General features: G+C 39.0%; 1 protein-coding gene across 17 annotated transcripts in view; it reads left to right on the top strand.

The window, feature by feature from the left end:
* The window catches only part of Hdac9 (histone deacetylase 9), an 855384-nt gene that overhangs the window by 782848 nt on the left and 52235 nt on the right, over positions 1–20301 (top strand). For all 17 annotated transcript variants that reach the window (XM_060367035.1, XM_060367042.1, XM_060367053.1 and 14 more), the window contains one exon: positions 18264–18397. In XM_060367035.1, coding sequence (XP_060223018.1) covers positions 18264–18397 — 134 coding nt within the window. The remainder of the gene's footprint in view (positions 1–18263; positions 18398–20301) is intronic.

Raw genomic sequence — 20301 nt, 5'->3', positions numbered from 1 at the left:
CCCCAAATCTCTATAATATAGCTGATACTTATCTGACATTCTGAAGATGAATTATCACCTGTCCATGAGGAACATGTGTGATGAGACTCAACAGTGACATTTTCAATGATGTTTTTCAAAGAAAAGAATAAAAATAAATAAAAGTACCATATACTACACAGGCTATAAAGGGCAGATATTTTTTAAGTAATCATTGTGAAGTTACCACAGAAAGCATAGAAAAAACTAATGTATATGTTACTGTGAATAGTTGCAGTTCTTATTACTGTTGCTCTGTAGTACAGCTTGAAGTCAGGGATGGAGAGACCTCCAGAAGATCTTTTATTGTAGAGGATTTTTTGCTATTCTGGGTTTTTTTTTTTCCATATGAAGCTGAGAATTGTATTTTCAAGGTCTGTAAAGAATTGCTTTGGAGCTTTGATGGGAATTTCATTGAATCTGTAGATTGCTTTCGGTAGTTATGTTTTAGTATGTTAATCTTACTGGTCCATGAACATGGGAGATCTTTCCATTTTCTGATATCTTCTTCAATTTCTTTCTTCAGAGACTTGAAGTTCTTGTCCTACAAGTCTTTGACTAGCTTGGTTACAGTTACACCAATATACTTTATATTATTTATGGCTATTGTGAAGGGTGTGGTTTTCCTAATTTCTTTCTCAGCCCATTTGGTCTTTTGTATACAGGAGGGCTACTGATTGTCTTTGAATTAATATTGTATCCAGCCACTTTGCTGAAAGTGTTTATCAGCTGTCGGAGTTCTCTGGTGGAATTTTGGGGATCACTTATGCATACTATCATATCATCTGCAAGGAGCAATACTTTGATTTCTTCCTTTCAATTTGTATCGCCTTGATCTCCTTTAGTTGTCTTATTGCTCTGGCTAGTATTTCTAGTACTATATTGAATAAATACAGCGAGAGTGGGTAGCCTCGTCTTCCCCCTGAAAAGTGAGATTGCTTTAAGTTTCTCACCATTTAATTTGATGTTAGCTATAGGTTTGCTGTATATTGCCTTTATTGTGTTTAGGTATGTGCCTTGTATCTTTGACCTTTCCAAGACTTTTAACATGAAGGTAAAATGGAACTTTTGGTTTCTTTGTAAACCCAGTTATGTTACATAAGTATGTTTTTGTTTAAATCCCAAGTGTGGGATTTTAGTTGGGCTTCAGTTTGTCCACAACTGAAAAGTATCTCATGCAGGGTCTGACCTTTGACAGCTGGTAATGGCCTGCCTTGTATGGCACAGAGAGGAGCATGGTCTAGGTCTCTGAGGATGTAAATATAGGAAAACAGAAATAGAAGGTGTGGCATGTGGTGGTTTGTGGCTAGTGGCAGTACTGGCACAGAAACAGAATGGTGGATGAATGGAACTGAATAGAAGACCCAGAAATAAACCCACACACTTATGGACACTTGATTTTTGACAAAGAAGCCAAAACCATACAATGGAAAAAAAACAGCATCTTCAGCAAATGGTGCTGGTCTAACTGGATGTCTACATGTAGAAAAATGCAAATAGATCCATACTTATCACCCTGCACAAAACTAAAGTCCAAGTGGATTAAATACCTCAACATAAAACCAGACAACTAACCCTCTTAGAAGAAAAAATGGGGAAGAGCCTAGAACTCATTGTCACAGGAGACAACTTCCTAAACAGAACACAAACAACACAGGCTCTAAGATCAACAATCAATAAATGGGACCTCATGAAACTGAAAAGTTAATGACACTGTCGTCAGGACAAAACTACAGCCTACAGACTGGGAAAGGATCTTCACCAACTCTATATCTGACAGAGGGCTAATATCCAGAATATATAAAGAACTCAAGAAGTTAAAAAGCAACAGATCAAGTAATCCAATAAAAAATGGGTACAGATCTACACAGAGAATTCTCAATAGAGGAGTATCGACTGGCAGACATTTTCAGTTTGGATGAAACACTAATGCTTTTGGATTTAACAAGTGGCTTGCTGGGAAGTCCTGCCACCAACTGAAGAATGTCACCACATTCTGGCCATTGACTGACCTGGCAGATAGGGCAAGTGAAAGCTCTTATCCTGTACTGACCCATTGGTCAGTTGTATATTGCTTAGAGGAGATACTGTAACATGTGCTGGCTCTGTTAGCTCTGACAAACTTTAGCTTGCATGCTACTGGTGTCAAGTACTTCTTCTGCTTGACCCATATGTATTGTAACTGGCCGGCAAAGTTACTGGAGCATAAGATCAGTACTCAACGAACATTTCCTACACAAATAAATTCCTTACAGTTGTTTGACTGGCTCCCCATGGAAACACAGTATTCTAGTTTTCATTCTTTGTGAAACCAAACCATTGGAATTCCTTATGTTATGGACTTTCGTTACTACCAGTCTGAGATGAGAAGGCACTGACTTTTCTCTTTAGGATATTGTGTTTCTTTGGTTTGAATTTCTGCCTTCAATACTCCTTATCCTTCATTCCCCATATTCAGTCCTTTGGAAAGATTTCTACTTACACTTCAACATTCTTTTTTAAAAAACGTTCGTAAAGAAAATGGGGTCTGCAAGATCCTGTTATCATTAAAGAGCTTGTGAGAAGACCCGAGTTTGAGCCTCAGCATCAACATCTCCTAAAATCAGATGTGGTGATGTAGAATTGGCATTGCAGTGCTGGGGAGGAAGAGACAGGCAGACCCTGGCTCTCTGGCCAGTCAGCATAGTCTATTCATGAGATCTGTGCCAGGGAGACCTTGGCACACACAATCGCTAACAAGCAAACAGATAAATAGCTCCTGAGGACTTACACTCAAGGCTGATGCTACCTGCATGTTCCATATCCATATATGTACCCTGTATGCACATACACCTGTACACCACATCCATCTGCACACACACATGTACCATGGACACAACACACACACACACACACACACACACACACACACACACAGGCGTGACAGATTTTCTGTAACAGGTATTCCATAAGGATATTTTTTCATACTTTTTGTTTTATTTACTTTTCTTCAAAACAAACAACAAAAACAAAAAACAAAAAACGGTGCAGTGTAATTATAGGTCCTAAATTGCAAATGAGAACTATAGTTAAAAGCAAGATTTCCAGAGTCAGAGATTTCAGATCATACCTTTGATGTTTCACCTTGAAGAGGGTACTTAACGTCTTGCTTTTTCAACTCTAAAATGAAGGCAACTATATTCCCCTTTGCATAATTTTCCAACCACAAGTTGCAAAGTGTTCAGTGGAGGAGGTATTCTGTGAAAAGCTCTATAGAAACATTAGCCGTCATTGAACTGTCAGCTAGTACTTAATGGTTTATTCTTTAGTAGTGCAATTATGATGTATTGTGCTTGCCCAGCCCTGTTGTAGGTGCTAAGCTTTGAGCCCAAACTCTAGGGGTTTAAAGAGTCATGAGTGGTAGATACATGAAGAACTATGTAGAAAAGAAATGGGTGTGAAGATTTCACGGAAACAGCAGGGAACTGCTTACAAAGTGACCCATAGGCATTAGCTTGACTTTTCACAGAAACTCAGCAGAACTGAAAACATCACAATTGTATTTTCTCCCAATAGTCAGTCTACTGCCACCGAGTCGACAGGTTAATTGGCTCAGGCAGCGTTTATCTTTTTCCAAGTGAAAATTAGACATGGTGCACATGTGCGCAAGAAAGAGAGAGGTGTTCAAAAATTTCAAGGGTTGTTTGCGTGTTTCATTTTAAAGAGCAGTGTGTTTAATAGCTAATACTCTAAAGTCAGAAAGCCTGATGTGAACCCTGATCCCTTTACTTTCCATCTCTGTGACACTGGGAAAGCCTGAAAGCCATTCAGTGATTTTCATGGCTGCTTCTTGAAGTCAGCATGAAGACTGAATGAGAGAAAGGTCTTATAAAGCCAAGAACTCGAACTGATAAAAGTTTCAGCCTCACAGAGTATTCTGGTCACCTTGATTGCTGTTTCTTTATATTGCCAACTTATTTCATGGAGACCTGGTGATTCTTAGGCTCTTGTATAGTGAAGGAAGTTTGGAAATTTAGTGCTTGCATCTCTTATCTCAAAGTTTTGTAGATCGGGAATCTGTACAGACTCAACTGTGTTCTCAGCCTTGTCATCTCGTAAACTTAGTAACAAGCCAGGCTGGTTTTATTCTGGAGGCTCCCGAGAAGAACCCTCTTCTGAGTTCAGGATGCTGGACAAAGTTCAACCCATGGTGGGTACAAATCTGAGGTCCCCAGTCTGGCCAGAAGCCACCCACATTCCTTCTGTGTGTTTTGCTCAATTTTCAAACCCACTGCCGTGCATTTTATACCTCAAATCTCTTCAACTTCCTCTTCTGTGACTAACTAGTGAAATTTTGGTTAAAATGAATTGGGTTGTTAGAGTGTCCTTCCCTTCACCACGTTTGACACAGCGCCTCAAATATCTCTTTAATTCACTCCAGTTCAACAGAAAAATAGTTCTGCCATTCACGGAATCAACAATCCTTACCATCAGCATCTGCTGTTCAAACTCAAAAACAGAAGGATGCAAGACAGTGCCACTGGGGCTACTCCACAAGTCCTACCCACTGCAGTGTGTAACAGCAATTGAGTTAAGTAGCTGGGGAAAAGCTCATTCCAACTGAGCAGCTGTCTGACCAAAATCCACAGTGAATTTGAGAATATTGCTCAGGTCTTGAAAATTTATCTTCTCAAAATAATGTTCAAAGAGGACTGTGTGGAAATGCAGGTTCTACTCACCAAGTTTATCAATGCAGTTTCTACTTTGCTCCCAGGTTATAGAACGTGTGTCATCCTGTACTGATCTGAGAGATCTCAGAGCTCCATTTGCTGAAAGAATCAGTTAGTAAACTACACCTACTCATCTGGCAATGCCATGAAACCATGAATGGGTCCAAGGGGCTTGGATGAACCGATGCCCACGTTCCCATGAACTGAGTAATGCATGTTGCACTTATCACGTCAGGTGAACAAAGCAGTATTAGCACTGTCATGTTAGAGCTGCAAACTTTTTTTTTTTAATGCAGTTTATTCAGGAACCTTGAACAATCATCTGACCCTGGGGAAAGCCAGCCCACAGCTTAAATAGCCTCTGGGTAGCCAACCCCAGCGTGCCATGTGGGCAATGCAGATAGGTCCACATACATGGAAGCAAGCCAGATCCTTGGCCTTAGCCAAATGTGGAGTTGTTCGTGACAGAGAGCACTCACCATCGGGAAGGTGGAAGGCGGAAACCAGCTCCATCTTTAAGGTGCGGTATTATGCAGCTCTCTGCAGTTCCCCCTTTTTGTTTTAGATGCATCAGGCAAGAGTAGAGGTCTGATCTCTGATATTAGAAATAAATTTGGACTTTGTACGGATGTTCATTTAGGTGTCATCCACCCAAAGAGCATCAGACCCGTCCGATACCTTTTTCTCAGAGGCAGGACCTGGGGCATCAACCCGCATGCAATCAGACATGTAGAGCTGCAAACTTAAGCAAAGACTTACAAATGTAACACTGCATCCATGTGTCTTCTGCATGCACTTAAGTTCTCATCTGTCAAGCCTTATGTCTTACGTCACTTCATTTATTTCGTGGTACTCATATTTCTTGGTGTCAATTGATATTGGTCTGTGGATGAAACTCTAATATTTTTGGTTCTTGGCAGCCAGAACTCTAGTATTGCCATAGTTTTTCTGAGAGATGAGCTCAGGGGTTGCTGAATCCATTCGAGCCATTCAGACTTTAGTAATGGCATCATCATTGCTTGGCATGAACCACTTCTGCCTTTGCCTAGTATCACTTGGCCACTTATGTATGGGCATCAGTGCAAGGATAGGCCCCATGTATTTGGTAAATTATTAAAAACAGCAGTAAAAGCTAGTGATTGGCAAATTAAGTTGTAATTGGGGTTTGACAAAAGTCAGTGTCCAGAAGGATTTTCTAGGGATTTTCCCCCCTCACTTGCATATTTTAATGGAAATTTAATGCATACATTTCTGTGCTGCTGATTTGTTTGCACTCAAGACAATAAAATAATAATCTGTAAAAGAAAAAGGAGGAGAAGAAGAGATAAATAGAAAGAGAAAGAAAGAGACCATTTGGTATATAGGCCCTCTTTCTGAAGTAGCTCTTTCTGAAATGGAAGACTTATCTGAAAGCATGGTCGGTATTAACATAACTATTGGCAAGGAACAATAAGAAATATGTTCTTTAGGAATCTGGATCCAACTCTAATTGTATTGTTGACTGTCTTCAGAGTTCGCTTTTAGTGTCTGAATTTTTTCTCATTTTTAAAATAAAAATAAAAAAAAACATCCTGTGTTATACATAATCTTGATTTCTAAATCTGAAATCATGGAGCTAAAAAATGTACCATTCGAAGTGAAAGTCCAATCCCAGCACTCAGGGAGGCAGCGGCAGGCTGATCACTGTGAGTTTGAGGTCAGCTAGAAAAACCCTGTCTTGAAAAAAATAACAAAAAGAAGATGAAGAAGTAGAAGAAAGAGGAGGAGGAGGAAAAGGAGAAGAAGAGAAAGGCCTACTGATATGTCTCAGAAGTAGGATGCTTACACAGCATGAGAGACACCCTCAGTTCAACCTGCACTGCTCTAAGGGAAACAGAACAGTTCAAACACCAAGGACCTCCTTTTTGGCCTACTGTTTCAGGCTTTGTCCTATATAGCCTGCTTATACTTTTGGAGTGTCTTTTCGTTATATGTTCGCTTCAAACCTGTGAAGTGGAATCAATAGTATTTAGTTAAGTCTTTGAGTGAGAGCACTGAGGTTCAAGCAGAATGCGTATCACCATGTGCCTACTTGGCATTTCAGAGTTATGTGGACAACTAAGGACTTTAGTCAGCCTCACTAAGGTAAAAGACAAGCGGCTTCTTTGGGTCAGAGATGGATGGGTTGGTGTGTGGTAAAATTGTCAGCCAACCTTTCCTGCTATTCTTATTCTTGAGAAGGCGTAAGTATTCATTGTTCAGAAATAAAACAGTGAAATATTTCATTGTTTCAGACTTTGTCTAAAATCCAGCGCAAATATCCATTTTCTTTCCAAACGTACTGAGAATGGAAACTTCTTTAACTTCCCAGAGCATCACTGACTAGAAGAGTAAAAGAATTTTTACTGTATTTGAAAATGCCTTCTTTAAAACATATGTAATATTTATAGGGTGGCTTGGAGTAAGCCAGCTGAAAGATTTAATGATAATAATCTCCATATTTCTTCTAAAATTGATTTCCGGTTTCAATGAACTTGGAAAGAGTCCTGAGACATCAAATAAGTAAAGATCTTAACATGAAATGAATCTTCAGAATATGTTCATAGATTTGCATTTTAAACATGACCTGAAAAAAATATATCTTTACCCATTATTAAGGTGATACTTTAATGAATTTTTTTCATTTACATGAAATGGACCTTTTTGGCTACAGATGAAAGGGTTTTATAGTAGCGACAATGGTTTTGTGAGTTAAATGATCTCAACATCATCAGGAACGAATCACAAGTGCCTACCATATGAGTTACAGCACCGTGGGCCTTAAAAGGTATTTTTGTGGCAAGCATTCCTCCCATCTGCACCGTCAGATTCTGCTTTGAAGTCTTGCTTGAGAGCCCTACAGTCCATGAGACTGCCACATGCTAGCCCAGCTTCTCTCTCAGCTGCAGTTTGACTGTACTTTCCTGAAGAGCACATACATGGGGCTTAGAGAGGACAATGGCTACAGTTTGTACAATTTGATTTACTAGGGAAACGTTCTTCAGTAATTCTTTTGCATATAAAATTTATTTCTATAGAACAATGCCAGTTGATCTGCAACATTAAATTATCAGTTTGGGTAAACATCTTTGACCCCTTTGATCTTTTCTATGTGGAATGTGCAATGACAAGCATTTTGGGCCCCAGTGACCCTAACTTGTTAATAAATGAGCATAGTGATATTGTGTCTTAGACATGCAAAAAAAATAAGTCACAAAAACGATCAGAAGCACAAGATAATACATGCTAACATTTTCAGAGACCCTCACTACTGCTGACTTTCACTCTAGCACCGCTGATGAATGGCAGTGCGAGGCACGGAGGGAGGTTAGCTGTAGTAGCGCTTTGGCTTGGTTTTTCTCCTTGACATGTTTGCAGAACACACACAGAAAACAGTAGCTAAGGAACACCTGTAGTGAATGGGAGATGGATGTCAGCGCAGTTGTAGCCTCATACGCCGTACTAGCTGTGGGACTTATCTAAGCAATAACTTTATCATTATTTCTGTATCAATCAAATGAGTGATGGCCCAGGTATGCTTCCTTGGGGACTGGCTGGTGATTCTTAACTTGTATCTCTTGTTATTATGGGACAGCAAGATAGAAAAGGAAACCAAATTTCAGGTTGACGAGAATTCCATCTCCAGCCTGCAGTGAATTTCCCTCCGGTTTGACTTCCACAGAGATTTCCAGTGCCATTTACAATTTCACATTAAAAACAAACTTTTTTTTTTTTTTAAGCAGGGAGGAGCTCTCAGATTTCTCTGTGCTCTCCCAGAACATTTAAGTTGTTTACAGCACCCAACATAGATCCTTAAAGAATAAGACTGAGAAAATGCTGATGGCACATCATTTTTATTTTGCCTCTATGTGATTCAGCCTTCATAGCCACCAACACCAACCAGAAGAGCAAACTTATCCCCAAAATACACAACAGCTCGGAAAACAGCACAAAATGGCTATTTTACTAAACTCGAGCTGTCTTTATAATCTGACGTAAAACCTGAACAGTGAAAACAAATATCTTTTTTTAAATTCTTTATTAATTACACTTTATTCACTTTGTATCTCCCTGTGGTTCCCTCCCTCCTCCCATCCCAACCCCTCCCTTCCTCTACCCTCTGCATGCATGCCCCTCCCCAAGTCCACTGATAGGGGAGGTCTTCTTTTCCTTCCTTCTGATCCTAGTCAATTAGGTCTCATGAGCAGTGGCTGCATTGCTTTCTTCTGTAACCTGGTAATGCTGCTTCCCCCTCAGGGGGAGGTAATTAAAGGGCAGGCCAATCAGTTCATGTCAGAGACAGTCTCTGTTCCTATTACAATGGAACCCACTTGGATACTGAACTGTCATGGACTACATCTGTGCAAGGGTCTTAGGTTATCTCTATGCATAGTCCTTGGTTGGAGTATCAGTCTCAGGAAAGACCCTTGCACTCAGATTTTTTTTGGTTCTGTTGCTCTCCTTGTGGAGTTCCTGTCCTCTCCAGATCTTACTTCTTTCATAAGATCCCACTTCTTTCATAAGATTCCCTGCACTTTACCCAAAGGTTGCCCATAAGTCTCAGCATTTGCATTGATAGTCTGCTGGGCAGAGCCTTTCAGAGGTCCTCTGTGTCAGGCTCTTGACTTGTTCCCACTTTTCTCCTTCTTCTGATGTCCATCCTCTTTGCCTTTCCGGATAGGAATTGAGCATTTTATCAAGAGTCCTCCATCTTGATTAGTTTCTTTAGATATACAGATTTTAGTAGGTTTATCCTATATTATATGTCTATATGAGTGAGTATATACCTTGTGCATCTTTCTGATTCTGGGATAGCTCACTCAAGATGTTCTTTTCCAGATCCCACCATTTACCTGAAAATTTCATGATTTCCTTGTTTTTTATTGCTGAGTAATATTCCATTGTGTAGATATACCACAATTTGCGCATCCATTCCTCCACTGAGGGGCATCTGGGCTGTTTCCAAATTCTGGCTATTACAAATAAAGCCCCAAACATGGTTGAGCAAATGTCCTTATTGTATACTTGAGACTTTTTTGGGTATCTGCCTAGGAGTGGTATAGCTGGATCTTGAGGAAGCACTAGATTGCTTTCCAGAGATTCTCAACTTCATATGGAACAACAAGAAACCCAGATTGTTAAAACAATTCTCTACAGTAAAAGATCTTCAGGAGGTATCTCCATCCCTGATCTCAAGCTGTACTATAGAGCAACAATACTAAAAACTGCATGGTACTGGCATAGAAATGGACTGGTGGATCAATGGAATTGAATAGAAGACCCTGACATAAATCCACACACTTATGGACACCTGATTTTTGACAAAGATGCCAAAACCATTCAATGGAAAAAAGACAGCATCTTCAACAAATGGTGCTGGTCTAACTGGATGTCTACATGTAGAAAAATGCAAATAGATCTATACTTATCACCCTGCACAAAACTAAAGTCTAAGTCGATCAAAGACCTCAACATAAAACCAGACACATTAAATCGGTTAGAAGAAAAAATGGAGAAAATCCTAGAACTCATTGATACAGGAGATAACTTCCTGAACAGAACACCAACAGCTCAGGCCCTAAGATCAACAATCAATAAATGGGACCTCATGAAACTGAAAAGCTTCTGTAAAGCAAAGGACACTGTCAACAGAACAAAACGACAGCCTACAGATTGTAAAAGGATCTTCATCAACCCTATATCTGAGAGGACTAATATCCAGTATATATAAAGAACTAAAGAAGTTAAACAGCAGAAAAATCAAGTAATCCAATTAAAAAAATGGAGTACAGAGCTAAACAGAGAATTCTCAAGAGAGGAATATTGAATGGCAGAGAAACACTTAAAGAAATGCTCAACTTCATTAGCCATAAGGGAAATGCAAATCAAAATGACCCTAAGATTTCACCTTACACCCATCAGAATGGCTAAGATCCAAAACTCAAGAGACAAAAACCTCAAGGAGAGGTTGTGGAGAAAGGGGAACCCTCCTCCACTGCTGGTGGGAATGTAAACTTGTACAACAAATATCTTAAAACACAACTAGCTGATATATTAATGTATTCACATTGAGGACATGAAGTAGTGTGATTCTCTTTTATTTAAACAAAAAAATAACAGTGAAATACATATAAACAGAACTGACTATCACTGGTTGATGGATTTGTCATTATGTAAGTCTCTTTATTACTGTTGTTTACTTAACATATTTATTAAATGAGAGGTCAATCTTTGTATGATCTATAATTGCTATGGCATGCTTTTCATAGATTACATTGCTATACAATGACATTTTTACCATTTTTCAAATGATCTACAATGAATATACTAATTTTGGTTTTCAAAATCGTTTTCTTTTAAAGAAAATTAAAACAAAGCTAGTTATGGCTGTTTCCCTTCATTACTTCTGCTCTTTGAGAATGATCTGAAAGCCCTAGAGTGATGGCTTTGAGTTGTGCCAACTGGAGAGATGACTAAGTCCCATGACTTAGCTATTAATTATGTATGTAAGATCTAATCTCTGAGATCGCTTAAGAGCAACTTTCTATTTCAAGCAAGTGTTCTGAACTCATGAAAATGCTGACACAAAATTACTTCTTTGGCAGAGCAAAGAGTCATAGAGTGTCAGGAAATCTCCCTGAAATTGATAATTCAAAATTTTCCCATATTTGCAGCTCATTTGATACTTTTTTAGAGAGGGAAAAAATACATTTGCTTCTACTAAATTAACAGAACTGAACAGGATTTTAAAATTAAACACACTTCCCCATATCTCTGCAGCAATCCTGTGCGGGTTTCTGTAGTGATCCGGTAGACTGAGTGAGAAATCCCACAGGCTCGTGTGTTTGGACGCTTGGTCCCCAGCTTGTTTAGGCAAGTTGCAGAACCTTTGGACATGGCCCCAGTTGTCAGAGATAGGGCAGTGAGTGCAGAGCTAAAGGGTCGTAGGTCTGCCAATCTGTGACAAGAGCTATTTGCTTCGGAAAAGCCTGCACACATGAACAGCTGCCTTGTGTTTCTGGGCGAGCCATGCCTACCACCCTGCCTTTAAGGCTGTGACGGGCTGTGTTCCGGAAACTTGGAGCAGAATAAATCCTTCTTCCTTTAATGTGTTTCTGTCTGGTAGTGTGTCAGTGATGAGAACATCAACTAATCCAGCTGTGTTTGGTTATCAAGAGGAATGATTTGCTTTGGAGTACCTTCACTCTGGCATTAATAATTTCACACCATCTAAATTCTTACACACACACACACACACACACACACACACAAAACAACCAGTATACATGCAGTTAAATTATAACCGTCTAGTGATATGATGTAGTATATAGCATAGTATTTTTAAATGTTATGTCATGAGCCTCAAGATTACCTCAAAAGAAGTGGTATCAAATCTCCCTCGGAAAACACCTGCACATGCACACGTAAAAGCACATGGGACTGTGCATACGTGCACGCACGCGCACACACACAATGTTTCACACTGAATTCAATATCAGTAAATGCAGGATAAAGGGAGTGCCTAGGCTAGTCTCCGGTCACTGGGCCTGATTGCGCGGTCTTTACTCCCTCAGTTCTATGGTTCTGGATCCGAAACTACAGGAACAGGTGGGACTCCAGCTCCTCTCTGTAGCCCATGCTCGCTTGAGCCCAGGAGGCCTAGCGTTACACTGACAAGTTTCTTCCCTTGAGTGCTCCACCTAACAACCCTCACATGCAGAGGGCGCCCCCTTCCTGGAGGAAGGACGCTAAGGTGAGCTTTCCACTCTGAAGGCAGTGAGAAGTGGAAAAGGCTTTCGTGTTGTTTGAGAATCTAGAAGCAGCAGGATGATATGGAAGCTGTGTTGACTGTGATTAAAACCCAGCCTCTAATCAAACAGGCACCTATACGCATGCCCAGGCCTGGCTTCTACTGAAACTACAGGGTCTTGGCACTGGTCATGTTCAGCTGGCATTTTGATGCTTCCTGTGTGTACAGGTCAAATGAACACAGGAGAACTTGAGATAATAAAACGGGAAGATTCCTCTTTAATTGCTGACTTCCTTTGGAAAGGGGCTTTGTAGAAGTCTCATTTCATTGTTGGACCTGGCGTTTTGTCCATGAATATCCTCCCAAGCTCAGCTGCCTCCATCTCTGACTCCAGGGATCACATGGGCAGCATGTGAGTGGAAACAAAGCCTGTAGGTAAAAGAAAAGGAATTTGGACAGAGATCAAAGATTAACCTCATTCCACTGTTTCCTCTGACTTTTTACTATCCCATTTCAATTTGACATTTTATGGGACTTTTCTCATATTCTCAAAGGTAAAATTGAGCTTAAATCAGATTTCTCTGTCTGTTTGAAAAATACATGTGATTTGATTTTCTCAGCAGGAGTTTGATCACCGCATTCTCAATTTGTGGGAGCATTCAGTATGAAGTATATAGTATATGGCCTTGATTTAGAATTCTGTTTTGAAAATAGTCAGCATATCCCTGGTTTAGTTACAGAATTAGTTCTTTAGAATGCCCAACAACGCGATTCACTGTGACCTTGTCTAGGCTATTTTAAAGGTTTCTCTACAGTGAAATGAATTACTACGTGCCGCTAATGTTGGCTAAGGGAAAGAACATTTCTGAGTGCTAGGGTGAGCACTTTGCATCGCTTGTTTTCTGAAAATCTATCATCCTTCCTTACCAATCAGGGTGGAACCCACAGCCCTCGTTCTCACTCTTGTATCTCAGTTACGAGCCTTTAGCAGCTGACCATCTCCCCAGCCCCGTGACTCTCTTTCTCAAGTGTCCTGTGTAAAATAATCAGCCATGCTGCAGGAAGTCAGGGGTGCTGGAAAGCTAGAATGCCATATTAACTTGTTTTTCATGTACTATTAGAAATATTTTTGCCCACTATATAAGAATATGGGGCATTTATAAAGTGACTATTTTGATTACTATCCAAATATTATTTATGTGGTTAGAAATGACATTATTGTGCTTTAAGAAAATAGTAGGGACACTACGTCATATGGCTCATAGCTATGATCACATGATAAACCACAACTGAAAATCCATGCAATTGTCTGCTGAGTATCTCAATTCATTTCAGAACTTAAGGTGGTGTTTAATGTGGTTTTGTTCTAAAATGGAAGCAACTTTGCCTAAGTTCATGTTCTTACTACTTGACCGTTTCATCGGTTCTTGCTTGGTGCTGCCAACTAGATTCTGGGAATTTCTGTTCATGTATAAGACTGTCATACTTCAAAGAAATGCAAGTGTCAGATTGGGAAGCAGTCCAGGCATCCTTTAGAGAATGTGTTTCTGTGTGCAAATTTATTCTTGCTAGTGTACATGCTTTGATGTATGCAGATCTGTGCAAGTGTTTCAGATATCATGTGCTATAAGGGTAAGCAGACAGAAAATCAGGGGTTCTCTGACTTAGAAAGAGTAATACAGTAAACTAACATTTTTGAAGTCATGAAAGCCTCAAATAAGGACACAGCTGAAGAGCAAGAAGACCATTGATTAGTGTATTGAGCAAAAGAAGGTGTGAAGAGGTAGAGCATGGAGGGAGGTTAGGGCAGCCGTAACTGTGTCTTGTGCTGCTGTGATGGTGGAAACACGATAGTTTCCATTTTTCAAACTGCACAGGCTTGAACAACACAAAGTTAAAAGTGTGACTACAGGCTTCAGTTCATAATAACGCATCATTATTAAATTAGAAATTATAGCAAATGTAAAATACCAGCATTAAACCAGTAATAGGAAAAGGAGGGGAACATGAGTTACACTCTGTACTTCCTGATCAGTTTCTTCATAACTTCCAAACTAGTCTGAAAATCAAGTTTGTTAATTATTAAAAATGCATTTGGTGCATGAGCAGTGGTGCACTCCTGTAATCCCATCACTCAAGGAGGCAGGGGCAGGTGGATCTCTGTAAGATCAAGGCCAGCCTGGTCTACAAAGTGAGTCCACAACAGCCAAGGCTGCACAGAGAGACCCTGTCTCAAAAGAATTGTTTGGTTTAAAATTAAGTATTCCCTCTGTAAGCTCACAAAACCTAAAAATAAATATGTAATTCCTGCAATTGGACAGGTTGGTATAATATGATGAGTTAAAAAACATATTGAACAAGAATGTTCCAGTTTGGAACATATGAAAGAATCAGTGTCTTCAAATACTCTGATATTAAAATATCTTTTTTCATTTTTGAGACAGGGTGTCTCTGTGTAGGCTGGTTGTAAACCACCAAATTGGGGCTTGGAATTGAACCCTGGTCCTCTGGAAGAACAGCAGCCAGTACTTTTAACCTCTGAGCCGTTTCTCCACCCCCTTAGAAATACTTTAAAATGTTAAGTTAAATATAAAAAAGAACCTCAAGATTGATTGATGACATATAAATACTAGAGATGTTGATCATTTTAGGATATCCATCTCCAAATCTTCACTTTTCAGAGCTGAACATTGTTTCTTGCATGCTAGAAAAGTCAAAAGCGTGAACTTATAATGGGAAAGGGATCTGACTGAAGACCAAGAACAACAAAAGACCAGCTCAAAAGAAAAGGACACATGAGAGAAAAACTGCTGCTGAAAAAACATGGCAAGCCTATCTTATTTATCATTATCAAGAGAGGAAAAAAGCTGGAAGGAAAGAGAAAATGGAGAGGTGAAAAATCAAGTAGCTTCCTCATGGATGTGATCTGGTTTTTTCAGTCCATGTTTATGATACATATGCAGAATCAAAATCTTAAGCCAACCCTGCAGTCCAAGATGGTAAAATGGATCCCAGATGAGGATATCTCAAGCATTTAGCAGAAGAAAACAAAACTACTACGCTCTACCAGACACGAAGAACAGACACTGTGTTCATCTCAGGTCTTAGCTAAGTTTGATACAATAAAGTATCATAGAACGGTGGCTTAAAAGCGAGTCAATTTTTTTTTCTCACTGTTGTCAAGCCTGTAGCAAAATGCCAGTGTGCTTAGGTTCTGGTGAAGGCTTCCATACTTACAGCTCCTGGTAGCCTCATGCACAGGGAAAACACCACCACCACCACCAACAACAAAAATGGTTAGAGCACTCTTTGGGTTCCCTTTTGTAAAGAGTAATTGATAATTAGGTTATCACCTAATTACCAAAAGGCCCTCCTGCTGATAGCACCTGCTGATACCATCCCCTTGGCAATTAGGATTCTGACATACCAACCTGAGGAAAGTGTCAATGTGGCCACAGGCACTCAGGCCATTGAACCAGGCTTTAAGTATTTCTCATATATGAGCTTCTACTATTTACGAACTTGAAAGGCAAAAAATAATAAAAACAGAAGAATACAAAACAGAAATAGGAAAATTAAGGAACTGTGGAGCTGAATCACTGTAAAAACAAAGAGCTCACTGAACTTAAAGTGTTTAAAATTCAGATGCAGAGAGTAAAATATGCTGAAGGAGGTATAATGAAGGGATAAAAAAAACACAAGCAAGGAACAAGAGACTATAAAAATAATGAAATAAAAATAATGGAAATTATGAAATACAAACAAACAGAAGTGTTGCAATTAAATAGTACAATCACTTAAAGTAATAAAGGTTCTAAACAACAGATTGGCAATTTATGAAAAGAAAAATTTGGGAAGATAGTTCTAAAGGAAAAAAAAACCTATGTATTAGTAAAAATATAGCACAGAAAAAGAGAAGTAGAAAATATAAAGAAATCTAAGTTTATATGCATCTTATAAAAGATAGGAATACATAATTTTTTCAATAAGTTGAACATATAAATAATAGAGTGAATTCATAGAAAAATATAATTGAAGAAGATATAGATAGCATAAGCAGTCCTTGTAATCCTCTGAAAATTGAATCAATAGTGAAAAGCCTTCCTCATGGACATTCAAAGCCTATGACTTTAGAGGAAATATCTATCAAACACTCTAGGTCAAAAAGCAAAGACAAGGCTCCAGCTACACCACAGTGCATCACAGTCAACACGAGAATGAAAAAATTAAAGATTAACTCCCTTCAAGCATACAGGTCAAAACTCCTAGGAATATATTAGATGGACTGGGCTCATAGAGTAAGTAGTGGATCAGAAGCAAGCTGATTTTATGTCATTGTTGCAAAGATGGTTTTACATTAGAAATTCTGATGAGTGCATTCCAACTCACAATATTCCCAAATTTTAGGGGGGACCCAATTGATGTAGAGGAAAAATTAAACCAAACTCTACAGCCATTTAAATAATAACCCCAACTCAAACTAGAAATTGAAAGCCTCTTCCCTAATACGGAATGAAATTGTCATAATAAAACATGCTCATCCACCCTTTTAGCAAATCCTACCAAAAGTTGGCAAGGATGTGGCAGAGCAAAAATTCTCATGTATGCTTCTAAGTGTGGGGGCTGGTAATACGTCTTTGGAAATGATCTGGGGTAACTTAACAGATTTTAACTCACACCTCTATTCCATTCTCACCTATGTGCTTCCACAGGATAGTCTTGGCAACATCGTTTACAGCAGCAACAACTAAAAGCTAAATATTTTGTAACAACAATATCAAATCTCTATAGGTAGAAAAATGGGCAAGCAAGTAATTCATCTCATCTGTGGTGATGAGTTGGCTAACTAGGCAGCAAAGACCTGTAGCTTCACGCACCAACACAGTTGGAAAAGCAAGAGGCATGAGAGAGCAAGTGGCAAACACATGAAGCTGCTTTTGCAAGGTTCGAGGGCAAGCAAATTAAACACAGGAAGACAACAGAATTTAAAATCTAACTATTTTCCTTTATAATTAATAAATGTTATGATTCTACACACACACGCATGCACACACACACAGAGAAGCTAACAAACGCCCACACAGAGGACAATTCATGCAATTGGAGAATGGTATATATGGGGTCTGGGCAGAAATACTAACAATATTTTGTTTTCTTGAAAAACAAGTGAGATAGTTATCGATTCTTTTTTAGCCTATTAATATATAGGTGTTATTTATATTTTTTGCATTTATCAAATATTTTATAATAAAAGGTTATAAGAGTTGAACCTATGTAATAGTGAACAGTGCTGTTTACAAACTTTCCTTTTGTAATAAAGGTTAATAATGGAGACAAGAAGAATGGGGCAAGCAAATGCGATAGTGTGCCTCATTAACATTAGCTCTCTGTGTGTGCGTGCATGCTGTGAGTGCGTGCGTGCGTGCGTGTGTGTGTGTGTGTGTGTGTGTTCTGAGGAAGGGAATCTAGGGCTACATACATCTTAATCAACTATGCTACCACTGATTTACATTAACAGCTTCGTCAAGGTTTTCATCAGGTACACGTAAATCATGTTACGTGAGGCTTGGCTATATACTGGTGAAGAGACAGGTAAAACAATGCAAGCCTTGTGATGCTTCTAATCAGCAAGATCTTGGGCTTTAGTGCTCTGGTCTGTAACCCTGTCATAATGACGTGGGTGATAAATGAAGCAGCACTAGAAAACGGTGAGAAGGTTCTTTTTCCTGATGGAACACTGTGAAATGTTCTGGTATTTCTTCTGGTAGGCTTTGGCCATTTGACGAAGCAGTTGATGACACTGGCTGATGGACGTGTGGCACTGGCCCTCGAAGGAGGACATGACCTGACAGCCATCTGTGACGCATCTGAAGCCTGCATAAATGCCCTTCTAGGAAATGAGGTAAAACCTACCAGCACACAAGAGCGGGGTAAAGGGCTAGAATGTATGCATGTGCATTTTAAAAGTTTTTCATTTAATCTGTGAAAGTAGAATGTTCTGTGTAGCTCTCTCCATGAAGGATGTGGGCATGAGTCCTTTCTGTGCTTTGACTGATATGCTACACTCTCTTCCCAGGTAGGGTATCCACATAGCATTCCTCTCAATCAAATTATTTACACAGCCGAACACTGAGCAATGAAATCCCTTGGAAAGAAGAATGTTTTGTCTACTGACCCAATCAAATGAACATTGAATCATTTAATATGAAATTAAACTTTTCAGAGTTTTTGAGATTTCCTGTAGGATTGTGAGGTCAGAAAAATAAAGCCATTTTAACAACATTTTTTAAGCTGTTTTCTTTTTCTTCATTTGAGAATGTTCTGTGCTAAGGTAGAAATAGTGTCCTATCTCTGGGGAAGGACTAGCAATCTTTTAAGAGTTGAGAAATCCACTGTTTCTGTGCAGCTGCAATGCAGTAGATCTAAGACCTCAACTTGAGTCTAAGAGGTCAAAGGTGCACAGCGTATGCCTAACGTGCAGCACGGATTGCTAGTCACTCCTCGGGTTTCATATTTAACCACATGGACGTTTGTGTTAAGTCGGGACAAGATTTCAGGTCAATTCTTCGCAACTCAGCAACTCTTTCAATGCTTGTATATATTGACTAGTATGATCCAGGTACTCAGTTTTTATAGTGAATGTAGGACAGTTTAATGACTTGGTTTTTGTTTGGGGAGCGGGGGTTGGGGGTGGGGGAAGGTTGGGAAAGTTTTTGCCTTTCTAGTGTGAATTTGCACTGGAAATATAACTTTTCTTATTCAAAAAATTGTTTTTGAACCTTACCTTTTGTATTGTTCTTTAACAAAATCTTACAGTATTGCATGTATATTTATGGAGCATTGTACTTTTCCTTCTCTACGCTGAATGCATAACTTTCATTCCTGTCCTTACCCTATGAGTCTAAAGTGCTTCCATGCAATTATTTTGCCACATTTATTGAGTAAGTGCATATATAGAGAGCAAGAAAGAGAGAGTAAGTGCATATATATTAATATATAAATGTATATTTATACATTTACATATTAATAAATATATATTAATATAAATATATTATATATTTAGTTTGAAAGAATGATGGCAGGCCCGACAAAGTGCCCAACAGTGTTATGTAATTTTAGAAATTACAGAGGAGGCTCTAAGTAAGGGGCCTAGTGGTGAGCATCAACAATAGCCAGCTCTTTCTGCTCACACATCATTCACAGTATCAAAGGTTTAAAGAATAGTCTTTTGTGACTGTTATAAGCTAATCATGTCAAACACAATGGGAGAGTATTTGGAAGTTGCAACATAGGCATGTCAAAAATTCTGTATCTATTGGGGGGTTGGTTTTAGCTTGCATTTTTTTTGCCCACCAGACAATGGTTTTTTTGGTTTTTGTTTTTGTTTTTTGTTTTGTTTTGTTTTGTTTTGTTTTTGGAGCAGTTCTTATATGGTCTTTAATCACTTATGTAATCTTAAAGACTCGACAATGTCAGTGTCTCAGATACTTGAAAACCAGAATGAACTTTGCATTGTGACTCTGCGGATGACTGACTGGTCTGCCTAAAGAGAAACACCAGCCGGCGATAGAAGCAAACTACGTATCCAACCTCTTGGAAGGAATTACAGATTTAGTGCCTCTCTTTCAACACAGCCATGAAAATGAGTCTTTTTACTATTAAAATCTCTGTACTTACCCAAAAGACTCACTTCTATAAAAGCATCTCTGGTAAAGATGACAGAATCTCTCCAAAGATCTTTTACTCTAAGAAAGACCAGGCTGATCATCTTGATCACTCTGCATTGGCATAGAGATGGCTAATAAT

Source organism: Meriones unguiculatus, chromosome 1 (genome assembly GCF_030254825.1).
Source record: "Meriones unguiculatus strain TT.TT164.6M chromosome 1, Bangor_MerUng_6.1, whole genome shotgun sequence".
NCBI lineage: Eukaryota > Metazoa > Chordata > Mammalia > Rodentia > Muridae > Meriones > Meriones unguiculatus.
Note: the sequence above shows the minus strand (reverse complement) of the source record. Positions and strands in the feature narration are given on the sequence as shown.